The following is a 25,307-nucleotide window of genomic DNA, read 5'->3' as shown; positions in this document are numbered from 1 at the left end:
GCCGTTGGTCAGGCAGAGACTGGCGACCGAGTTTATGAGCCCATCAACCGAGAGGCACTCATTGTTGAATCTATTGAGGTATTTTCTCGTAGATTCGTCTTTTCTCTGGGTGATTCTGAGTAAGCTGACGGGGTGCTTGGCTTTGGTGATTCTGGTGGTGAATTGGGCCATAAACTTCCTAGAGATGTCATGAAAGTTGGCTATGGAGCCATTTGGAAGGGCATTGAACCATTTGATTACGGGGCCAGCTAGGATTACTGGGAAGGCCCTGCACCGGACCGCGTCGGCGGCTTCTTCCAAGTTCATCCTGGCCTCAAAAGACATTAGGTCTTCTTGGGGATCTTTGGTCCCGTCGTATTTCATGTCCGTGGGCTTGTCAAAGCCCTTTGGAAGCTTGGCTCTTAGAATTCCTTTTGTGAAAGGGGTGGCTCCCATTATCACATGTTCGCTTCTTGCTCGCTGATGCAAGGATTATCGTCGGTAAAGATTTTCCCAATGAAATTCCATTGTAAGTATAGTTCTTAACCAACAACAATCCTCGAACCAAATTTTAATAGATGGTTGTCACAAAATTCAACCCCAATAAAAGTAAACCAAAGTATTCAAACTTCGGGTCATCTCACAAGGAATGGACAAACATGTGCATCGATATTAGTTAGAATTCCGGAGTTGTGAGTCATAAGCAAGAAATTAAATCACTAGACTTAATATGCAAGAAATCTTAAAGTGCAAGGAACTAAATCAAGTAACTAAAACTAATTATGAGTAAATCCAATATAACAAGAGAACATGTAATCTATTTCTACTCTAAAACTAAGCAATTAACTATAACAAGAATCAAGCAATTGTGATTTTTGGTTTTCAAATATGAATAATAAAAGGGACTCTTGGCTAGGCAAAAGAATTGGGGTCACCATTCTTGTCTAATAACCATATCTTGACAATTATGAGGAACCAAATTCACTAAGTCTACCTCTATTCTTGAAGTACGTTTAATGTCTACTTCAACGCTTAAGGTATGTCAAGTGGCTTGACCAATCTCAACTCATAAATCCTAATCCAACTACCAATTGGGTTAGTAGTAGATTAGTGTCAATGGATATCAACTTGGCCACCAAGGGTTCTCAAATCACCAAATCAATTAGATCCAATGACTCAAGTTTACCCAATCCCCTTAGCCTAGGCCAAGAGTAAAGAAAACTACTCCATAATCAAAGGAAACATTTCATCAAACACATAGTATGCATTAATAAAAGACATATTCAATTTGCAAATTAATTGAAAACTATAAGTACCCACTAACAATTATCACTAGGAAACAACTCAAACAACACTATTAACCATAGAAAACATCAATGCACTAGTAAGAATTCAAGATCTACAAAATTCATAAAGTGAGAAGAAAATGGGAAATGAACAAGAACATCAAAATTCAAACACCAGATCTAAACAAAATTATACTAGAGAATTCAAATTGAACAATTAAAACTAAAATTAGCAAAACCAATTCAGAATTCAACAAGAGAAGATCAAATCAAACTAGATCTAGAGAAGAGTAGGAGTTTCTTTCTCTAGAACATGAGAACCCAAAAACTAGCTCAAAATGTGTGTAAAGTGTACAATGAATGATCCCTCCCCCCCTTTCCCCTTAGAGTTCTTGGGTCTTTTCCATGCAGAATCCAGCTGAATTTGGGTCTGGAGCTCCTCAGAAATCGCCAGCCACGATTTCATTAATGAGGTCACGTGCTGCGCGTCGCCTGCGTTTTGCGATCCACGTGTACACGTTAGGCATGTGTACGCATCGATGGAGATTTCGCCAATCCACGCAAATGCGTCACTCTCGCTCGCCATCTCTAGCTTCTCACACCCACGCGTGCGCGTAGGCCATGCGTGCGCGTCGCAGCCAATTCTCCAAAGCTCAATTCTTCATGTTTCTTCCATTTGAGCATGCTTCCTTTCTCTCTTCTAGGCCATTCTTACCCTATAAACTCTGAAACACTCAACAAACATATCACGGCATCTAATGGCAATGGAAGAAGATCAAAATATGGCATTTTTAAGGCAAAAGAAGCATGTTTTCCATCATGGAGCAAAATTAGGAAGAGAACACAAAACCATGCAATTTCTGTAAATAAGTGTGGAAAATATTGACAAAACCCCCAAAATTCTACACAATATAAACCACAAAATTGGGGTTTAACAAACCTCCCCACACTTAAACCAAGCATGTCCTCATGCTAAAAATAAAAAGACCAAAGACTAAAGGAGAATATGGTTCATGAAGTGTAAATTACCTAAATGAATGCATGCAACTAATGCAAATGTATCTACCTACTTGGTCAGAAGTGACTCAACCTTCCAAGAACAAGTATGAGCACATTGGGCCAAAATGGCAAGATAAATTACGAATCCTACCAATTCAAACATAAAAATGGAGGGCATATAACTTGCATGAAGAAAGCTCGTGAAAGTTGGGAACAATGGTTTGAGCATCGAACCCTCACCAGATGTGTATCCGCTCTAGTCGCTCAAGTGTATAGGGTCGATCCGCTCAGTTCTCTTCTAATCATGCTTTCCATGATTTGTTTTTCATCTAACAATCAACAACTATTCAATGCATGCACACATCTATCATGAGGTCTTATTCATAGGTTGTAATGGGGCTAGGGTAAAGGTAAGGATAGATGCATATGGTCAAGTGAGCTTGAAATTTGAATCTTTGATTAACCTAAGCTCTCACCAAACACATATAACACCTATACAATTCTAATACAATACCTAGCTACCCATGATTCCCACTTTTTCACATACTCATGCATTTTCTCTAATTCACATTCTATATACATTGTTATTATTACTTTACTTTGGGGCATTTTTGTCCCATTTTTATTGCATTTCTTTTGTTGTTGTTGTTGTTTTTTTCACAACAAAGTACATACAAATGTATCAATGCATATGGTTTTACATATTTAATGCATAAGCACGTACCCAATCCCATGATTTTCAACAAAGATACAAAATACACTTTTACCTCAACCAATGTCCCAAGTTTCCCATACCCAAACGATACACACCCTCACTAGCCTAAGCTAATTAAAGATCCAAATTAAGGAATATTTATTATTTTTCACTTAGGGGAGTGATGTGCTAGTATTAAGAACAAAAGGGATTAAATGGGCTCAAAATTGGCTAACGATGGTTAATGAAAGGTAGGCTATTTGGGTAGGTGAGTTAAGTGAAATGATGGCCTCAATCATATAAATACATGTATACATGGAACAATGGATATAAAGAATCAAACAAATCACAGATTACAATCATAGAAAGAGAATGATGCACACAAGAATGGAAGTAAGTGGTTATAAGATGTAACCACACAATCAGGCTCAAAACTCACATGCTTGTGTTCTTAGCTCAAAAATCATGTTCCAAAACAAATTCTTCAAGCAAGTTTAACACAAAATTTTTTTTTTAAATTGGTAGGGTGCCCTAAAGATGATTTTCTTGGAAAAGAGGTTATCACCCTAACCAAGTAGTCCTAACATGCAAAAAATGTTCAAATACAAAACTAACCATGCAATTTATCCTAACTAATGCAAGAAAAATCAAAATCATGGGTGTTGAAAAGAAAAGGGATGTTACTTACGAAAGTCGGTAACTAACCTCCCCACACTTAGAAGTTTGCACGGTCCTCCGTGCCATTTGTGATACGCAAAGTGGGATTAGGGTCGCCACCTCCACCATCCATCTCTTGAGAGTTCGAGTCACTTTGGGCTGAAGTGGATGTGGAAATGTTCGGTTCTTCCATAGGCGGTTTGATGCAACTCCAAAGCTTCTTCATGTAAGCAAATCGGCGTTGGTTCCACCTCTCATATCGATCAATTTTCTCATGAAGCTCTACAAGAAGTTGATGGGTTGACTTTGGTGGTGCGGATGAAGTGGTAGGCATGGTAGAAGGGGGAGCTATATCAAGGCTCGTGGTGTCCGTGGGAGGCTTAAGATATCTTCCGCTCAGGACAATGTGGCCCTCTGCCGGAATCATCGCTTTCATGTCCTTGGCCTCTCGGGGGACACCAGCAGTAGCAACTAAATCTGATACCAAGGCAGGAAATGAGAGATTACCCTTGACATGGACCCGATCCATCGCTTGTCGGATGACGAGAGGGATGTTGACTGCCCTCTCCGTGAGTATGCACCAAACAAGGAGGGCTAAGTCTGCCGTGATGGACGACTCATGGGTGCTTGGAAGCACGTAAAGGGATAAGATCTGGGCCCATACCCGGGCCTCTACTATGAGCGCTTGTGAGTCAAGGCACTTAGGCCTCATCCTGAGTCTCCCTTGGGTCCAATGATTCTCTGGTTGGGCAATGACCCAAAGGATCGAATCCCAATCAAACCCAAATCCATCGCGCTGACGTAGGACCTCTTGGTAGCCGTCCATTTCCTCCGGTACCAGTAAAACATTAAGCACCCTTGAATAGCTTCCTCCAAAACTAGAACTTGCTTCCGGCACACATACACTGAGTGAAGAGAAGGGGAGTGGTAGTTGGAGTAAAACTCCACCACCCAAGAAAGGTTGGCCTCTTGTGGTCTCTGTATTAGAAATCCCATTGTCGCCGTTCAATGCGGGGCATCACGAATTGAACAATGTGCTCTGGAGGGGCGAGGAGATACTCAGAATGATAGCTCCTTTCAATCATAGCCGGAAACATGAGCTCACAGAAGCGGTTGGAAAACCTCGTGGGGTCCCTTGCAGGATTACCCTTCTCTTGCTTATCAATATGGATAATTTTTTGTACCCTCTTGGAGAGGGGTTTAGCTTGTGGTGTAGGGCGCGCCTTGGTGGTTGACCGTTGAGGTGCCCTTTTTGTGGTCGGGTTGTTCGACGCCTTTTCCTTGCCTTTTTTGGTGGCCATCCTGAAAAAGGAAGGAAAAGAGGAAACATTACTCTCAAAGGAACAACAAGTAGAGAATGACATGCAAGTGAAAAGAAATGCCACAAAGGGATAGTGCGTCTTGAAGACATGCCAGCTGTAACATGTAAACAAGGCAACAAAATAATCATGGGGCATAACACTAGCATGAGATGCAAGGGTGTGATAAGCATGCAATTAAAAGGCATGAGAAGAATAAACTCAAGCATCAATAATCATACCAAGTGGCACATGCAAGAAAAAGAAGAAACACAAGAAAATCATGCACCTAATCTAACTCTGAGAGAAGAAGCATGTAATGGTATAAGGCGGAGTTAAAGAAAGTGGGACCGCTAATCTCGCAATATGCTATGAAAAAGCAAGTCATGGTTAATGAGCATAAGAATGGTAATATGAAACATAATGTGCTCAATGTACACAGAGAAAGGCAAGTGTATGAAGAGAAGCATCAAGTTGAAAGCAAAATGTCAAAAAGGAACCAAAATGGCAAAGGTGCTTTTCAACAAACACTTGGTGTGCAATATTCAAATAATGAGCAAGTAGGAAAAATTCAAACAAGTATCATCCCAAAATGAAATTCTAAACAACAAAACAAGACCACATAATAAAAAAGAAATCAAGAAATATCACAAATAAACTATCAATGCAAGAGAGAGTTCAAAGTTCAATCACCCATGGAAAATATAAAGAAAGAGAAAGCAAATAAACAAGAGCAAATAAAACAAAATGCAACTAAGAAGAAATGAAAGAAAGTAATTAAATGCAACTAATAAAAGAAATATGAACAAGGATAAAAGAGAAGAAGGAGAGGTGAAAACCTTGAGAAAAGAAGAAGAAAGTAGGGTACTGTGCAAGTGAAGATATGAGAAGAGAAAGAAGAGAAAGAATAGAGTGTGGGACCATTGGAGGTGGTGGTCACCGGTGAATGAAGTCGTCGGTGATTATGGGCGAGAAAAGGTGGTAGAAAGGGTAGAGAAGGGAGGAGGAAGGAGTAGAAGAAGAAGAATGAATGAGTGTTAAAAACAGGGCGCGCTATAGTAAAACTACGTTGGAGGTTCGATGCGCGCGCGTCATCCTTGCGTACGCGTGGATGATCAGAAAAGAAGAGCAACGCGTAAGCATCGCCCACACTTACGCGTGGGTGGAAGAAAGGAGGAGGGACGCGTACGCGTCAGGGGACGCGCACGCGTGGAACCAGTTGTGCGACGCGCACAAAAGTGGCACAGAAGTGGCACAAATCTCTGGAAAATTTACCAGAGATTGCAAAAATAGCAATCGACGCGTACGCGTTGCCCACGCTTGCGGGTGGGTGTGCCAAAGTTTCAGCGATACGTAAGCGACGAAGACGCGCAAGCGTGAGGCAACGTTGTGCCCCTCGCACAAAAGGTGCATGAAGCTCGCACAAGTCTTTGAAAAATGTACTAGAGGGGGCGAAATCGGCAATCAACGCGTACGCGTGGGTTGCGTTTTGGGTAGTCGACGCGTTCGCATCGTAGACATGCACACGTGGGAAGCGTTGTGCTCCCAGCATATAATTGGCACAGACCTAGCCCAACTCTGTGGTTTTTGTACCAGGAGTTGGGAAAACGCAACGACGCGTACGCGTCGTCCACGCTTGCACGTGGATCGACACTTTTTTTTTTAACAACATTAAGAAAGGCAATGTTAACACATTCTTGGCAGACATTCAAGCTAGATGGTCAAGAAAACACTCACAAATTCATGCACTATTCAAAATGAAGTATTTTCTCTAACGTTACCAATTCATCCATACCAAGATCAATGAAATCTACATGAATGTCATAACAAGTCACAACATTAACAAAATCTAGCAAACCTAAACAAATGCAACAACATCAAGCAATCACAAAATCAATCAAAAGCTCTAAAACTATGCAAGAAATTATATACAAAGGAAGATCATACCATGGTGGGTGTCTCCCACCTAGCACTTTTCTTTTACGTCCTTAAGTTAGACGGTCATGAGCTTAAGCTTTTCCTCCTTCTGGTGCATCCTCAAGTAGGAACACCTCCACTTCTCTGGGTAGTTTGTAGCCATGATACTTTTTCACTCTATGGCCGTTTACTCTGAATGTTGCATTACTCTGAGGATCGAGTAATTCGATCACACCATAGGGTTTTACCTCCTTCACTCTAAAGGGTCCCTCCCATCTCGAACGGAGCTTTCCAGGCATGAATCTGAGCCTCGAGTTGTAAAGGAGAACTTCGTCACCTTCTTGGAAATCTTTCTTCCGGATCTGGTGATCATGAAATGCCAGTCTTTTCCTTGTAGATCCGAGCATTCTCATACGCCTCCATCCTACGACATTCAAGCTCCTATAGTTGCAATTTCCTAGCTATACCCGCATTGGTAATATCCATGTTACACTGCTTAACCACCCAATAGGCCCTATGCTCAATTTCAACCAGGAGGTAGCATGCTTTTCCATAGACGATCCGAAAGGGACTCATCCCTAACGGGGTCTTATAGGCCGTCCTATATGCCCACAATGCATCTCCCAACCGAGAGCTCCAGTCCTTCCTTTGTGGACTCACCACTTTCTCCGAAATTCACTTAATCTCTCGGTTGGATACCTCCACTTGCCTATTTGTTTGGGGGTGATAAGCGGTTTCAACCTTGTGTAGTATCCCATACCGCTTGAGTAATGCTTCTACCTTTCTATTACAAAAGTGGGAACCTTGGTCGCTCACGATTGCTCGTGGCGACCCATAGTGGCATACAATATTGTTTCTAATGAAAGAAACTACAGTATTAGCGTCATCAAGGCAGGTAGGTATCACTTCTACCCACTTTGATACGTAATCAACCGCCAACAGAATGTACATATATCCACTTAAGTTAGGAAATGGTCCCATAAATTTGATGCACTATACATCAAAAATTTCACAGAACAACATAGGTTATTGAGGCATTTCATCCTTTTGGGATACATTTCCAGACTTCTGACATTGGTGACATGACACACAGAATCGGTTAGCATCCTTGAACAGTGTTGGCCACCAGAATCCACAATCCAAAACTTTTTTTGTTGTCCGCTGTGGGCCAAAGTGGCCACCACACTCGGATGAATGGCAAGCTTCAAGAATGGGTCGGAATTCAGATTCTGGGACACATCTATGAATTACTTGGTCTACTCCCCTTTTCCACAAGTGAGGATCATCCCAAATGTAATATTTGGAATCACTCCTCAACTTATCCCTTATTTTGAAAAGTTGGGAGGGAAAATCTTAGCAACCAAGTAGTTTGCCATTGGTACAAACCCAGGAAAACTATCCGAAACAGCATGCAAATTATCCAAAGAGAACGAGTTGTCAATCAGAAATGGGTCATATTTAAGATTTTCAAGGCGGTTTAGATGATCCGCAACTAAATTTTGAGACCCACTTTGATCCCTAATCTCAATGTCAAACTCTTGCAAGAGCAAGATCTAACATATGAGCCTAGGTTTCGACTCATTCTTTGTCAACAAATATTTTAAAGCTGCATGATCCGTGTATACCACTATTTTGGAGCCTAGCAAGTAAGATCAAAATCTATCCAATGCATGAACAATGGCTAAGAGCTCTTTTTTCATAGTGGTATAGTTGGATTGTGCCGCATTCAATATTTTTTAGGAATAAGCAATGATGTAAGGGAGCTTACCATCGCGCTATGCAAGCGCGGCACCTACGGCATGATTTGACGCGTCGCACATGATCTCGAATGGCTGCATCCAGTCAGGGCCCTTCACAATTTGTGCCATGGTAAGAGCTCTCCTCAACTCCTCAAATGCATCCGCACAAGCACTATCAAACTAAAAGTCCACATCCTTTTGGAGTAGGCACGCTAATGGCAATGCAATCTTGCCGAAATTCTTGATAAAGCGCCTATAGAATCCTGCATGCTCCAAAAAGGAACAGACCTCCCTCACAGAAGAGGGGTGATGTAAACTGGTGATAACATCAACTTTGGCTAGGTCCACAAAAATGCTCTTGCCAGAAACTATGTGTCCTAACACTATATCTTGTCTCACCATGAAGTGATATTTTTCGAAATTGAGGACAAGGTTAGTGTTGACACATCTTTCCAAGACCTTGGCCAAGTTCTCCAAACAACTATCAAAAGAAGTACCATATACGCTAAAATCATCCATAAAGACTTCCAGACAAGTCTCCATAAGATCAGAAAAGACACTAGTCATGCACCGCTGAAAGTGGCGGGTGCATTGCATAACCTAAATGGCATTCTTTTGTAAGCAAATGTGCCAAAGGGACAAGTAAAGGTGGTCTTTTCCTGATCCTCAGGAGCAATATGTATCTAGAAATAGCCAGTAAATCCATCAAGAAAGCAATAATGAGATTTACCTGCAAGTCGGTCCAACATCTGGTCAATGAAGGGCAAAGGGTAGTGGTCTTTCCTTGTTGCGGTGTTCAACTTCCTATAATCAATGCATACTCGCCAAACATTTTGCACTCTTGTGGTGACCACTTCACCATCATCCTTCTTAACAGCAGTAATTCCTGATTTCTTTGGAAAAACTTGGACCGGGCTCACCCATTCACTATCAGAAATCAGGTATATAATACCCGCATCAAGTAGCCGTGTGACTTCCTTTTTTACCACATCGAGAATCATAGGGTTGAGCCTCCTTTGGGGTTGTCTAACTGGCTGAGCTCCCTCTTGGAGAAAAATACGATGCATACACATGCGGGGGTCAATCCCTACAATGTCGGCTAAGCTCCAACCGATTACTTTCTTGTGCTTCCTTAGGACCTCTAGGAGCTTTCCTTCTTCTTGACTCGAAAGCACACTAGCAATAATGACCGAAAATCTTTGGTTATCCTCAAGGAATGCATACTTCAAATGAGAAGGTAGAGGCTTCAATTCATTCTTTGCTTCAAGTTGAGGTTCTTTTTCACTAAGTTCATGAAGCTCATTCTCATCAACCTTCTCTTGTTCATCCTTCTCTTCAACAATAAGGTAGCACAACTTGTTGTGATCTTCTCTTTGTACCTCCGCTACTACCTCATCAATCACATCACATCGGAGAACGGAGTGCTCTTCGGGTGGGTGTCTCATGGCTTCTTCTAAGTTAAACTTGATGGTCTTGTTGCCTACCTCAAAAGAGTATGTGCCGGTAAAGGCATCCAATTTGAATTTAGAGGTCTTCAAAAATGGTCTACCAAGCAAAACGGAAGAAGAACTTCTATTATCTGTTGGAGGCATTTCAAGGATATAGAAATCAACCGGAAACACCAAATCCTTGATTTCCACAAGCACATCTTCTGCTATCCCCATTACGGTGATCACACTCTTGTCGGCTAAAACAAATTTTGCGGCCGACCTCTTTAATGGAGCTAAATTCAACCTTGCGAATATAGAAAGTGTCATGATACTCACACAGGCCCCTAAATCACACATACAGTCATGAAAAGTAACTCCACCAATACGACAAGACATCAAACATGGTCCGGGGTCACCACACTTTTCTGGAATAGGCTTCATCAATGAAGAAATAGAACTACCCAATGACAATGTTTCCAACTTACCAATCCTATCTTTGTGTGTGCACAAGTCCTTCAAAAACTTAGCATACTTTGGAATTTGTTGAATGGCATCAAGAAGTGGGATGGTTACCTCAACCTTCTTGAATACTTGAAGCATGTTTAAATCAAACTCCGGAGTTTTCTTGGCCTTCTTTATCATGGAAGAGAATGGGATAGGAATGGGTTCCTCCATTATAGCCTTCCTGCTGGGCTCCTTAAGGCTCACTTCTTCTTCCTCTTGCCTTGTGCATATCTCCTCTTCTTCATATGGAGTTTCAACAACCACTTCCTCCTCATGAATGTCTTCCATGACCCTAGGAGGTATCTCCTCCAATGTAGTCCGTAGAGTAATAGCGTTGAGGACACCCTTTGGGTTTGGAAGAGGTTGGGATGGAAGGCTAGAAGAGCTTAAAGGTTGGTTGGTGTTATTCGAGGAAGGTAAAGACAACCTTGAAAGTATCTCGGTGATGTTGGACAATTGAGCAGTTCTGGTACCAAATTGAGCCTCGTGTTTTTCTACCACAATTTTAATTCTCTCTTGCTCTTGGGTGAGTGCACGGTTGGGATCATCACCTTGGGTGGTAGAAGAAGAAGAGGATTGGTTGGATTGTTGTCTATGATGTGGTGCTTGGTATCTAGGGTAGTCATTTTGGTTTTGGTGGTTGTTGTTGTGATGAGAAGAGGAGTTGTTCCATCTTTGATTTCGATTGTTCCCTTGTGCATTGTCCCTCCACCCTTGGTTGGAATTATTTCCATGAGAGTAGTTGTTTTGACCTTGAGATTGATAGGGCGGACAGTTGTTATAGTTCACATTGGCTACTGCAAGGGTATAGTCCTCTTGAGCTTGGTGGCATTGATCGGTGTAATGTGCGGTGTTAGAGCATAAACCACATATTCTAGGAGGCCCTTCAAGTTGGGGTGGTGCTTGGATGGCTTGGATAAAATAAAATGTCTTTTATTCCTTGCGCATCTCCATGAGGAGAGTAGTCATGTCCCCAAGCACCTTGGTCAAACTTGATTCGGAAGGGGATGCTTCCACTACACCCTTGAGGGGATTGCTCCTTGCCCTTACATGTTGTGTAGCCTCGGCGACATCCTTTATCAAGCTCCAAGCTTCCGCCGTCGTCTTATTTTTGGAGAGGGAACTGATGAGCGGATAATTTATACGCTTTTAGGCATTGTTTTTAGTATGTTTTTAGTATATTTTAATTAGTTTTTAAATAAAAATCACTCTTCTGGACTTTACTATGAGTTTGTGTGTTTTTCTGTGATTTCAGGTATTTTCTGGCTGAAATTGAGGGACTTGAGCAAAAATCTGATTCAGATGCTGAAAAAGGACTGCAGATGCTGTTGGATTCTGACCTCCCTGCACTCAAAGTGGATTTTCTGGAGCTACAGAAGCCCAATTGGCGTGCTCTCAATTGCGCTAGAAAGTAGACATCCTGGGCTTTCCAGAATATATAATAGTCCATACTTTGCCCGAGATTTGATGGCCCAAACAAGCGTTCCAAGTCAGCTCAAGAATTCTGGCGTTTAACTCCAAAACTGGCACAAAAGCTAGAGTTAAACGCCCAAACTGGCACAAAAGCTGGCGTTTAACTCCAAGAAAAGTCTCTACACATGGAAGCTTCAATGCTCAGCCCAAGCATACACCAAGTGGGCCCGGAAGAAGATTTCTGCATTAATTACTGATTTCTGTAAACCCTAGGCTACTAGTTCTCTATAAATAGGACCTTATACTATTGTATTTTCATCTTTGATAAGTCTTATGCTATCTTAGACACGTTTGAAGGCTAGCCATTCGGCCATGCCTAGACCTTGTTCTTATGTATTTTCAACGGTGGAGTTTCTACACACCATAGATTAAGGTGTGGAGCTCTACTATTCTTCATGAATTAATACAAAGTACTATTATTTTTCTATTCAACTCAAGTTTATTTCTTCTCCAAGATATTCATTCGTTCTTCAACTTGATGAATGTGATGATCCGTGACACTCATCATCATTCTCACCTATGAACATGTGCCTGACAACCACCTCTGTTCTACTAGCAATGGCTTGAATGCGTATCTCTTGGGTTTCTAATCTAAGATTGGAACCTTCGTGGTATAGGCTAGAATTATTGGCGGCCATTCCTGAGATCCGAAACATCTAAACCTTGTCTGTGGTATTCTGAGTAGGATCTGGGAAGGGATGACTGTGACGAGCTTCAAACCCGCGATTGTTGGGCGTGTGACAGACGCAAAAGGATCAATGGATCCTATTCCAACATGATCGAGAACCGACAGATGATTAGCCGTGCGGTGACAGCGCATTTGGAACGTTTTCACTGAGAGGACGGGAAGTAGCCATTGACAACGGTGATGCCCAACATAAAGCTTGCCATGGAAAGGAGTATGAATGATTGGAAGAAGGCAATAGGAAAGCAGAGGTTCAGGGGGAACAAAGCATCTTCATACGCTTATCTGAAATTTCAACCAAAGAATTACATAAGTATCTCTATCTTTATTTTATGTTTTATTTATCTTTTAATTATCAATTCTCCATCACCATCTGAATTCGCCTGACTGAGATTTACAAGGTGACAATAGCTTGCTTCAAGCCGACAGTCTCCGTGGGATCGACCCTTACTCACGTAAGGTATTACTTGGACGACCCAGTGCACTTGCTGGTTAGTTGTGTGGAATTGTGACAAAGTGTGATTCACGTTTGAGAGCTCCAAGTCTTTGGCACCATTGTTGATGATCACAATTTCGTGCACCAAGTTTTTGGCGCCGTTGCCGGGGATTGTTCAAGTTTGGACAACTGACGGTTCATCTTGTTGCTTAGATTAGGTACTTTTCTTTTTATTTTTCAGAATTTTTAAGAATGAATTCTAGAGTTTCAAGGTGATGTTCTTATCATCACAAAAGCTGATTGATTCTCATCAATTTAGCTACTGAATGTAATGTCCTGCTGAAGCTTGGCCAACCATGTCTAATCCTTTTAGACTGAAGCTTTAGACTAACATTGCATGATTCATGGAATTCTTATTAAAAGTTTTGAATCTCTTTATTTTATTTTCCATATAATTTTCGAAAAAATTACAAAAAAAAAATTTATAAAATCATAAAAATCAAAAATATTTTATGTTTCTTGTTTGAGTCTAGTATCAATTTTTAAGTTTGGTGTCAATTGCATTCTTCTTGCATTTTTCGAAAACATGCAATATGTTCTTCGTTAATCTTCAAGTTGTTCTTGATGATTTCATTGCTCTGATCTTTAAATTCTCTTGTTTTGTGTGTTTTGTTGTTTCTCATATGCATTCTCAATTTGTTAGTGTCTCCTATATGAAAATTTTTAAGTTTGGTGTCCTGCATGCATTGTTTATTTTATCTTAGTTGAATTTTTTTTGTTATTTCTCATCATTAAAAATTCAAAAATATTTTCAAAATTGTGTCTTTTCAAGTCAATAATACAAAGAATTGAAGATTCAGAACATTCAGCAGAGGAATCAAACATAAAAAGCTGGGCGTTCAAAACGCCCAGTGAAGAAGGAAAACTAGCGTTTAAACGCCAGCCAGGGTACCTGGCTGGGCGTTTAACGCCCAAAAGGGTAGCATTTTGGGCGTTAAACGCCAGAATGGATGTCATTCTGGGCTTTTAACGCCAGAAGGATACTAGAGGGAAGATTTTGTTTTTAATTCAAAATTTTTTTTTCAAATCTTCATAATTTTTCAAAATCAAATCTTTTTCAAATCATATCTTATCAATCATATCTCTTCAAAATCAATTTCTTTCCATTTTTTTTATTTTCGAAAATCCTTGTTAAATTAAAGATTTACTTTAAAATTTTCAAGTTGTTACTTGCCTATTAAGAAATGATCAAACTTTAAATTTTAGAATCATATCTTTTAATTTCTTGTTAGTCAAGTAATCAACTTTAATTTTAAAAACTTTCTTTTTCTAAATTGATTTTCAATCATATCTTCTCAATCATATCTTTTCAATCACATCTTTTTCAAAATTAACTCTCAATCATATCTTTTTAATTTCTAATTTCAAACTCTTTTCAAAAATCACTTAATTTCTTTCCTAATCTTAATTTCGAAAATCTCAATCAAAATTTCAAATTTCTTTTTAATTATTTCAAAAATTTTTTAATTTATTTTTGAAAATTCTTCCCCTCTTCTCACATCCTTCTATTTAAAGGACTAACACTCCTCCTCAAGGTACAATTCGAACTCCCTCCTTCTTTATATGTTCGAATTCTCTTCCATCTACCTCCTCCTTCTGTTCTTCTTTTCCTCTGACACCTCAAGAAATCTCTATACTGTGACATAGAGGATTCCCTACGTTCTTGTTCTCTTTTCTTTCATATGAGCAGAAGCAAAGATAAAGGCATACTTGTTCAAGCTGATCCTGAACCTGAAAGGACCTTGAAGAGAAAGCTAAGAGAAGCTAAAGCACAATTCTCTTTAGATGGCTTAATAGAGCTTTTCAAGGAAGAAGAAACCATGACAGCCGAAAACAACAATGCCAACAATGCAAGGAAGGTGCTTGGTGACTTTACTGCACCTACTCCCGACTTCTATGGGAGAAGCATCTCAATCTCTGCCATTGGAGCAAACAACTTTGAGCTTAAGCCTCAATTAGTTTCTCTAATGCAACAGAATTGCAAGTTTCATGGACTTCTATTGGAAGATCCTCATCAGTTCTTAGCTGAATTCTTGTAAATCTGTGACACTGTCAAGACCAATGGGGTTGACCCTGAAGTCTACAGACTTGTGCTTTTTCCTTTTTCTGTAAGAGATAGAGCTAGGACATGGTTAGATTCACAACCTAAAGAAAGCCTGAACTCTTGGGAAAAGCTAGTTAATGCCTTCTTGGCAAAGTTCTTTCCACCTCAAAAATTGAGCAAGCTTAGAGTGGAAGTCCAAACCTTCAGACAGAAGGAAGGAGAATCCCTCTATGAAGCTTGGGAAAGATACAAGCAATTGATCAGAAGGTGCCCTTCTGACATGCTTTCAGAATGGAGCATCATATGTATTTTCTATAATGGTCTGTCTGAACTATCCAAGATGTCATTGGATAGCTCTGCTGGAGGATCTCTTCATCTGAAGAAGACGCCTGCAGAAGCTCAGGAACTCATTGAAATGGTTGCAAATAACCAATTCATGTACACTTCTGAAAGGAACCCTGTGAATAATGGGACAACTCAGAAGAAAGGAGTTCTTGAGATTGATACTCTGAATGCCATATTGGCTCAGAATAAAATATTGACTCAGCAAGTCAATATGATTTCTCAGAGTCTTTCTGGAATGCAAGTAGCAACAGGCAGTACTAAGGAAGCTTCCTCTGAAGAAGAAGCTTATGATCCTGAGAACCCAGCAATGGAAGAGGTGAATTACATGGGAGAACCCTATGGAAACACCTATAATCCTTCATAGAGAAATCATCCAAATCTCTCATGGAAGGATCAACAGAGACCTCAACAAGGTTTCAATAACAATAATGGTGGAAAAAATAGGTTTAGCAATAGCAAGCCTTTTCCATCATCTTCTCAGTAACAGACAGAGAATTATACGCAAAGCCACTCTAACTTAGCAACCATTGTCTCTGATCTAATCAAAACCACTCAAAGTTTCATGACTGAAACAAGGTCCTCCATTAGAAATTTGGAGGCACAAGTGGGTTAGCTGAGTAAGAAAATTACTGAGCTCCCTCCCAGTACTCTCCCAAGCAATACAGAAGAGAATCCAAAGAGAGAGTGCAAGGCCATAAACACGTCTCACATGGCCGAACCTGGAGAGGAGGAAGAGGCAGTAATCTCCACTGAGGAAGACCTCAATGGACGCCCACTGGCCTTCAAGGAGTTTCCTAATGAGGAACCATGGGAATCTGAGGCTCACACTGAGACCATAGAGATTCCATTGAATTTACTTCTGCCATTCATGAGCTCTGATGAGTATTCTTCCTCTGAAGAGGATGAAGAGGTTACTGAAAAGTAAGTTGCTAAGTACCTTGGAGCAATCATGAAGCTAAATACCAAGTTGTTTGGTAATGAGACTTGGGAGGATGAACCTCCATTGCTTATCAAAGAAATGAATGACTTGACTAGGCAGAAATTACCTCTAAAAAGATAAGACCCTGGAAAATTCTCAATCCCTTGTACCATAGGCACCATGACCTTTGAGAAGGCTCTGTGTGACCTAGGGTCAAGTATAAACCTCATGCCTCTCTCTGTAATGGAGAAGCTAGGGATCATTGAGGTACAAGCTGCAAGAATCTCACTGGAGATGACAGACAATTCAAAGAAACAGGCTTATGGACTTGTAGAGGATGTCTTGGTAAAGGTTGAAGGCCACTACATCTCTGCTGACTTCATAATCCTAGAGACTGGGAAGTGTATGGATGAATCCATCATCCTTGGCAGACCCTTCCTAGCCACAGCAAAAGCTGTGATTGATGTTGACAGAGGAGAATTGATCATTCAAGTGAATGGAGACTCCCTTGTGTTTAAAGCTCAAGGATATCCCTCTGTCACCATGGAGAGGAAGCATGAAGAGCTTCTCTCAATACAGAGTCAAACAGAGCCCACACAGTCAAAAGTTGGGAGGCCACAACCGAACTTTAAGTCTGGTGTTTAACCCCCACATTCAAACTCTAAGTTTGGTGTTGGGAGGTTCCAACATTGCACTGAACATCTGTGAGGCTCCATGAGAGCCATTGTCAAGCTATTGACATTAAAAAAAGCTCTTGTTGGGAGACAACCCAATTTTACTTATTTATGTTAAATTTCTATTTTCTTTTGTTATTTTATGTTTTCTGTAGGTTGATGATCATGTGAAGTCACAAAAACAATTGAAAAAGTAAAAACAGAAGGAAAAGCAGAATGAAAAATAGAACACCCTGGAGGAGAAACTTACTGGCGTTTAAACGCCAATAAGGGTAGCAGAATGGGCGTTAACGCCCAGTCTGGCACCATTCTGGGCGTTTAATGCCAGAAATGGGCACCAGACTGACGTTTAACGCAAGGAATGGGCAAGAAGCTGGCATTAAATGCTAGAAATAGGCAGCAGCCTGGCGTTTAACGCCAGGATTGGCAGCAAGGGGGCGTTTTGCACGCCACATGGTGCAGGGATGAGAAATCCTTGACACCTCAGGATCTGTGGATCCCACAGGATCCCCACCTACCCCACCTCTCTCTCTCTTCTTCACCCATTCACCAATCACCTCAATACCTCTTCCCCAAAAACCCCCTCACCTATCAAATCCCACCATTCTCTTTACCACTCACATCCATCCTTCATAAATCCCCACCTACCTCACCATTCAAATTCAAACCACTTTCCCTCCCAAACCCACCCATAATGGCCGAACCATACCCCCTCTCCACTCCTATATAAACCCATCTTCACTCCTTCATTTTCACACAACATACACACTACCCATCCCCCTTGGCCGAAACACAATGCCCCCTCCATCTCCTCTATTTCTTCTTCTTCTACTCTCTTCTTTCTTCTTTTGCTTGAGGACGAGCATCCTTCTAAGTTTGGTGTAGTAAAAGCTAAAGCTTTTTATTTTTCCATAACCATTTATGGCACCAAAGGCCGGAGAAATCTCTAGAAAGAGGAAAGGGAAGGCAAAAGCTTCCACCTCCGAGTCATGGGAGATGGAGAGATTCTTCTCAAGGGTGCATCAAGACCACTTCTATGAAGTTATGGCCAAGAAGAAGGTGATCTCCGAGGTCCCTTTTAAGCTCAAAAAGGGCGAATATCTGGAGATCCGACATGAGATCCGAAGAAGAGGTTGGGAAGTTCTCACCAACCCCATTCAACAAGTCGAAATCTTAATGGTTCAAGAGTTCTATGCCAATGCATGGATCACCAAGAACCATGATCAAAGTGTGAACCCGAACCCTAAGAATTGGCTTACAATGGTCCGAGGAAAATACTTAGACTTTAGTCCGAAAAATGTAAGTTTGGCATTCAACTTGCCCATGATGCAAGGAGATGTACACCCATACACTAGAAGGGTCAACTTTGATCAAAGGTTGGACCAAGTCCTCATGGACATATGTGAAGAGGGTGCTCAATGGAAGAGTGATTCAAGAGGAAAGCCGGTTCAACTAAGAAGGCATGACCTCAAGCCCGTGGCTAGGGGATGGTTGGAGTTCATCCAACGCTCAATCATTCCTACTAGCAACCGATCTGAAGTTACTATAGACCGGGCTATCATGATTCACAGCATCATGATTAGAGAGGAAGTAGAAGTTCATGAGGTTATATCCCAAGAACTCTACAATGTGGCGGACAAGTCCTCCACTGTGGCAAGGTTAGCCTTCCCTCATCTCATTTGTCACCTCTGCAATTCAGCTGGAATTGACATAGAGGAAGACATCCTCATTGATGAGGACAAGCCCATCACTAAGAAAAGGATGGAGCAAGTGAGAGAACCTCACCAAGAGCATGAGGAATTTCCTCATCATAAAATCCCTGAGATGCCTCAAGGGATGCATTTTCCTCCACAAAACTATTGGGAGCAAATCAACACCTCCCTAGGAGAATTAAGTTCCAACATGGGACAACTAAGGGTGGAGCACCAAGAGCATTCCATCCTCCTCCATGAAATTAGAGAAGACCAAAGACTCATGAGAGAGGAGCAACAAAGGCAAGGAAGAGACATTGAGGAGCTCAAGCACTCCATTAGATCTTCAAGAGGAAGAACAAGCCGCCATCACTAAAGTGGACCTGTTCTTTAATCTCCTTGTTCTTTATTTTCTGTTTTTCGAAAATTATGCTTTATGTTTATTTATATTTGTGTCTTTATTACATGATCATTAGTGTCTTAGTGTCTATGCCTTAAAGCCATGAAAATGAATCCATCACCTTTCTTAAATGAAAAATATTTTTAATTGAAAAAGAAAAAGAAGTGCATGAATTTCAAATTTTAAAACAGTTTAATTATTTTGATGTGGTGGCAATACTATTGTTTTTCTGAATGAATGCTTGAACAGTGCATATTTTTGAATTTGATTGTTTATGAATGTTAAAATTGTTGGCTCTTGAAAGAATGATGGGAAAAGGAGAAATGTTATCTGATGATCTGAAAAATCATAAAATTGATTCTTGAAGCAAGAAAAAGCAGTGAAAAGCTTGCAGAAAAAAAGGATATATTCGAAAAAAAAGAGAGAAAAGAAAAAGAAAGAAAAAGAAAAGCAAGCAGAAAAAGCCAATACCCCTTTAAACCAAAAGGCAAGGGTGATAAAAAGGATCCAAGGCTTTGAGCATCAGTGGATAGGAGGGCCCACAGGAATAAAATCCTGGCCTAAGCGGCTAAACCAAGCTGTCCCTAACCATGTGCTTGTGGCGTGAAGGTGTCAAGTGAAAACTTGAGACTGAGCGGTTAAAGTCGTGGTCCAAAAGCAAAAAGAGTGTGCTTAAGAGCGCTGGACACCTCTAATTGGGGACTCTAGCAAAGCTGAGTCACAATCTGAAAAGGTTCACCCAGTTATGTGTCTGTGGCATTTATGTATCCGGTGGTAATACTGGAAAACAAAGTGCTTAGGGCCACGGCCAAGACTCATAAAGTAGCTGTGTTCAAGAATCAACATACTTAACTAGGAGAATCAATAACACTATCTGGATTCTGAGTTCCTATAGATGCCAATCATTCTGAACTTCAAAGGATAAAGTGAGATGCCAAAACTATTCAGAAGCAAAAAGACAAAAGCCCCGCTCATCTAATTAATACTGATTTTCATAGATGTTTTTGGAATTCATTGTATATTCTCTTCTTTTGATCCTATTTGATTTTCAGTTGCTTGGGGACAAGCAACAATTTAAGTTTGGTGTTGTGATGAGCGGATAATTTATACGCTTTTAGGCATTGTTTTTAGTATGTTTTTAGTATATTTTAATTAGTTTTTATTATATTTTTATTAGTTTTTATATAAAAATCACTCTTCTGGACTTTACTATGAGTTTGTGTGTTTTTCTGTGATTTCAGGTATTTTCTGGCTGAAATTGAGGGACTTGAGCAAAAATCTTATTCAGAGGTTGAAAAAGGACTGCAGATGCTGTTGGATTCTGACCTCCCTGAACTCAAAGTAGATTTTCTGGAGCTACAAAAGCCCAATTGGCACGCTCTCAATTGCGCTGGAAAGTAGACATCCTGGGCTTTCCAGCAATATATAAAAGTCTATACTTTGCCCGAGATTTGATGGCCCAAACAGGCGTTCCAAGTCAGCTTAAGAATTCTGGCGTTTAACTCCAAAACTGGCACAAAAGCTGGAGTTAAACGCCCAAACTGGCACAAAAGCTGGCGTTTAACTCCAAGAAAAGTCTCTAACACATGGAAGCTTCAATGCTCAGCCCAAGCACACACCAAGTGGGCCTGGAAGAAGATTTCTGCATTAATTATTGATTTCTGTAAACCCTAGGCTACTAGTTCTCTATAAATAGGACCTTATACTATTGTATTTTCATCTTTGATAAGTCTTATGCTATCTTAGACACATTTGAAGGCTGGCCATTCGGCCATGCCTAGACCTTGTTCTTATGTATTTTCAACGGTAGAGTTTCTACACACCATAGATTAAGGTGTGGAGCTCTGCTGTTCTTCATGAATTAATACAAAGTACTATTATTTTTCTATTCAACTCAAGTCTATTTCTTCTCCAAGATATTCATTCATTCTTCAACTTGATGAATGTGATGATCCGTGACACTCATCATGATTCTCACCTATGAACATGTTCCTGACAACCACCTCTGTTCTACTAGCAATGGCTTGAATGCGTATCTCTTGGGTTTCTAATCTAAGATTGGAACCTTCGTGGTATAGGCTAGAATTATTGGCGGCCATTCCTGAGATCCGGAATGTCTAAACCTTATTTGTGATATTCTGAGTAGGATCTGGGAAGGGATGACTGTGACGAGCTTCAAACTCGCGATTGTTGGGCGTGTGACAGACGTAAAAGGATCAATGGATCCTATTCCAGCATGATCGAGAATCGACAGATGATTAGCCGTGCGGTGACATCGCATTTGGAATGTTTTCACTGAGAGGACGGGAAGTAGCCATTGACAACGGTGATGCCCAACATAAAGCTTGCCATGGAAAGGAGTATGAATGATTGGAAGAAGGCAATAGAAAAGCAGAGGTTCAGGGGGAACAAAGCATCTTCATACGCTTATCTGAAATTCCAACCAAAGAATTACATAAGTATCTCTATCTTTATTTTATGTTTTATTTATCTTTTAATTATCAATTCTCCATCACCATCTGAATTCGCCTGACTGAGATTTATAAGGTGACCATAGCTTGCTTCAAGCTGACAGTCTCCGTGGGATCGACCCTTACTCACGTAAGGTATTACTTGGACGACCCAGTGCACTTGCTGATTAGTTGTGCGGAATTGTGACAAAGTGTGATTCACGTTTGAGAGCTCCAAGTCTTTGGCGCCATTGTTGATGATCACAATTTCGTGCACGAGGAACCACCACTAGAAGCGGTGAGCAATCTCTTGTCTTTCGCGCAAAGACCTCTGGTAAAGTAACTAATGAGCAGGTGAGTGTTCAATCCATGGTGTGGGCAAGATTCCAAGAGCTTCTTGAATCGAATCCAATACTCATATAGGGTCTCTTTGTCCTTTTGCATTATACCAGAGATTTCTTTCTGGATATAGTCGGTCTTCTCCGGTGGAAAGAACTTGTCTAGAAACTCTCTTCTCAACAAATCCCATTCGGTCACTACATCATCGAGTTGGGAATACAACCACTATTTCGCTTGCCCTTCAAGAGAGAAGGAGAAAGCAAAAACCATAATGGCAATCTCATCGGCCCCATGCCTTCGAGCCGTAGAACAAGCAACTTGAAAATCTCTCAGATGTCTAATGGGGTCTTGTCCTGGAAGCCCATAATACTTGGGAAGCAGATTTATCAAACTGTTCTTCAACTCAAAGTTTGGATCAAGATTTGGATACCTCGCTTGCAATGGTTGAAGAATAAGATCCGGAGCCCCTTGTTCGTGCAAAGTGATTCTACGTGGCTCCGTGATAAACCCATATTTTATGATATATTTTGTGCTCCATTCAAGTGATTTATTCAATCCTTCACCCACTTATTCATGTGAAATTGCATGGTTTTACTTTCCCTTCCTTATTATGTGATATATGTGAAAAACATGTTTCCTATGCTTTAAAAATATTTATTTTAAATATTTTTTATTACCATTTGATGTCGTGATTTGTGTGTTAAGTATTTTCAGATATCCTAAGGCAGGAATGATTTAAAGGATGGAAAGGAAACATACAAAAATGGAAGGAAAGTACAAAATGGAGTTTTTGAAGAAACTGGCATCGACGCAAACGCATGGACGACGCGGCCGCATGCCTAGCGCGAAAAGGCAGTGACGCAAACGCGTGACTGACGCGGACACGTGCCTTGAGCAGAACACAGATGACGCGTACGCGTGACCGAAGCGAACGCGTGATAAGGAAAACTCCAGATGACGCGACCGCGTGACCCACGCGAACGCGTGACAGACGCCACGCACCAGAAACTGCAGAAAATGCTCCCAACGATTTCTAAAACCCTTTTTTGCCTAGATCTAAGTCCAGAAAGCACAAATTAGAGGTTATAAAGTGGGAGAATGCATCCATTCAAGGGAGGTCTTTGATTATTCACTTTTCATAGTTTAGATGTAGTTTTTAGAGGGAGAGGTTCTCTCCTCTCTCTTAGGTTTTAGGATTAGGATTCCTCTTAAAGGATTTAGGATTTCAACTTCCTCTCAGGTTCAATATTTCTTTTACTTTCAGATACTTCAATGCTTTTCTTTAATTACTTGTGTTGCCAAAGTGGCTTATGAACTCCTTATGTTTAGATTGATTTTCTCTTATTAATGTAATTGAGGTATTTCAGATTTATGATTCTTGTTTAGCCTTTTTATATTCTTGGCTTTAATTGATTAATTGGAGGCTCTTGAGTTATTAAACTTATCGTGATTGTTGATTAATTCCTCTAATTAACTGGAATTCCACTAACTCTAGTCTTTCCTTAGGAGTTGGCTAGGACTTGGGAATCTAACTAATTAGTCCACTTGACTTTCCTTTGCTTTAGGTTAACTAAGTGGGGTTAAACTCAATTCTCATAAGAATAACTAGGATAGGACTTCCGAATTTTCATACATTGCCAAGAGTTTATTTTATAGTTATTTATTTATTTTACTTGTCACTTAAATTACTTGTTCCTTACTTTCAAAACCCCCAATTTACAAAACTCATAACCAATAATAAGAACATACCTCCCTGCAATTCCTTGAGAAGACGACCCGAGGTTTGAATACTTCGGTTTATAAATTTTAAAGGGGTTTGTTACTTGTGACAACCAAAACTTTGTAAGAAAGGACTTTTGTTGGTTTAGAAGCTATACCTACAACGAGGATTTATCTGCGAATTTCTAGACCACGCAAAAGTTCTCTCTTCAAAATGGCGCCGTTGCCGGGGAATTGCAAACGTGTGCCTTATTATTGGTTATTGTAAATATTTTTTCTTTTACTTGTTTATTTGTTTTTGTTTTTCCCTTTTATTCCTATTAGCTACTATGAATTCTCACCCCTCTCGCTTTGAGTTTGGTTCTAAATTTGTTGAAAGTAGTGGAAGCTATAACAGGAATATGCATCAAGGTCTAAGCAGTCAAAGATGGATGGAGCCAAGAGGATCTGATCAACCCTTTAGGCAACAACACCCTCCAAGATATCATGGACAAGGACCACTCTACAATGCATACCAAGCTGATAGATATGGTGGACCCCCTTGTAATTACCAACAAGCCCCACCCTGTGCTTATAGACCACCCTCTCAACATAGCTTTCCACCACCACACTCACAAGTTCCTTTTCACCATTCACCACCGTATGACTCTTATCCACCACAAATCCAATCAAATTACTCCCAGGAACCACCACATTCTTATTATGAACCCTCTCTCCCAACCAATGAACCCTCACACCCACCCTAACCTCCAATGAATGAAAAACTTCGTGTTCTTCTTCAAGGGCAAGCGAGGATGCAAAATGGCGTACTGGAATTCACTACTGCCTTAACCGAGGTAGTAAATATAATAGCCTCCCGACATCTGAGAACTCAAAGTACCCCATGGCTACATGTGGAGAATCTGAAGAAGAGCGTAACATGAAGGAGACACTAGAAACTTCGGTGGACAATGAGGAGCATGGCTTTATATTGGAACAAGTGGAGGAAGCCATGATAATTGTAGAGGAAGAAGTGGTTGAAGATTTAGGAGATGCTGAACCTCCATGGGAATCGAGAACCGTAAAGGATTCCGCTGAGAAGTTCGAATTTGATGCCAAGGAGGATAGTGCACAACCTCCAAAGTATACACCTTGTGAAAACTTGGACGGAACAGACTAAGAAGTTGATTCCATAGGCAGTGATGATCATGAATCAAGCTCTCCTAGTCACGAACTCACATCCGCAACTGAATTCCTTGAGCATGAAGAACCTTATCCAAGTGAATATGAAGATGACGTCACGGTAGATTTCTCTCAACCTCCAACGTATGACTTGAGTGACGAGGAAGACATAGAAGACTTTGATCAGGACGCAGTTGCAGTTGAAAAATTTTGCAAAGAAGTGGAGGAATTCACAGAAGAATACAAGGGAGTAGATCTTACAAAACCACTGAAAACACCTATCCCAAGGCCATTACCACCTAACACAAGCTTCAAGTGGGTACAATCCTTAACCTTTATCTTTACTTTTCCACTTGAATATGGTTTGCTTGAAACAGATGGCCAGCTTAGAGCTCTCTACAGCTTTAA

At 40.6% G+C, this 25,307-nt stretch overlaps 1 protein-coding gene and 2 non-coding genes across 3 annotated transcripts; 1 reads left to right on the top strand and 2 right to left on the bottom strand.

Moving 5' to 3' along the window:
• Window positions 1-4,598: 4,598 nt before the first annotated feature.
• LOC140176655 (uncharacterized) lies at window positions 4,599-10,791 on the bottom strand. The gene is made up of 6 exons (XM_072208189.1): window positions 9,300-10,791; window positions 8,858-9,093; window positions 7,591-7,823; window positions 7,298-7,431; window positions 6,690-6,771; window positions 4,599-4,917 (listed from the first exon to the last, which is right to left on the bottom strand). The coding sequence occupies exons 1-6, from the start codon at window positions 10,789-10,791 to the stop codon at window positions 4,599-4,601; spliced, it is 2,496 nt and encodes an 831-aa protein (XP_072064290.1).
• A 4,588-nt stretch (window positions 10,792-15,379) lies between these two features.
• On the bottom strand, window positions 15,380-15,487 carry LOC112731455 (small nucleolar RNA R71). Its single transcript, XR_003167231.1, has one exon. It is a non-coding gene; the product is annotated as a small nucleolar RNA R71 (small nucleolar RNA).
• Window positions 15,488-22,044: 6,557 nt separating this feature from the next.
• LOC112731349 (small nucleolar RNA R71) lies at window positions 22,045-22,150 on the top strand. Its single transcript, XR_003167131.1, has one exon. It is a non-coding gene; the product is annotated as a small nucleolar RNA R71 (small nucleolar RNA).
• The last annotated feature ends 3,157 nt before the right edge of the window (window positions 22,151-25,307 follow it).

Source organism: Arachis hypogaea, chromosome 12 (genome assembly GCF_003086295.3).
Source record: "Arachis hypogaea cultivar Tifrunner chromosome 12, arahy.Tifrunner.gnm2.J5K5, whole genome shotgun sequence".
NCBI classification, from domain to species: domain Eukaryota; kingdom Viridiplantae; phylum Streptophyta; class Magnoliopsida; order Fabales; family Fabaceae; genus Arachis; species Arachis hypogaea.
The sequence above is the reverse complement of the archived record's forward strand: the minus strand, read 5'-3'. Positions and strand labels throughout refer to the sequence as shown.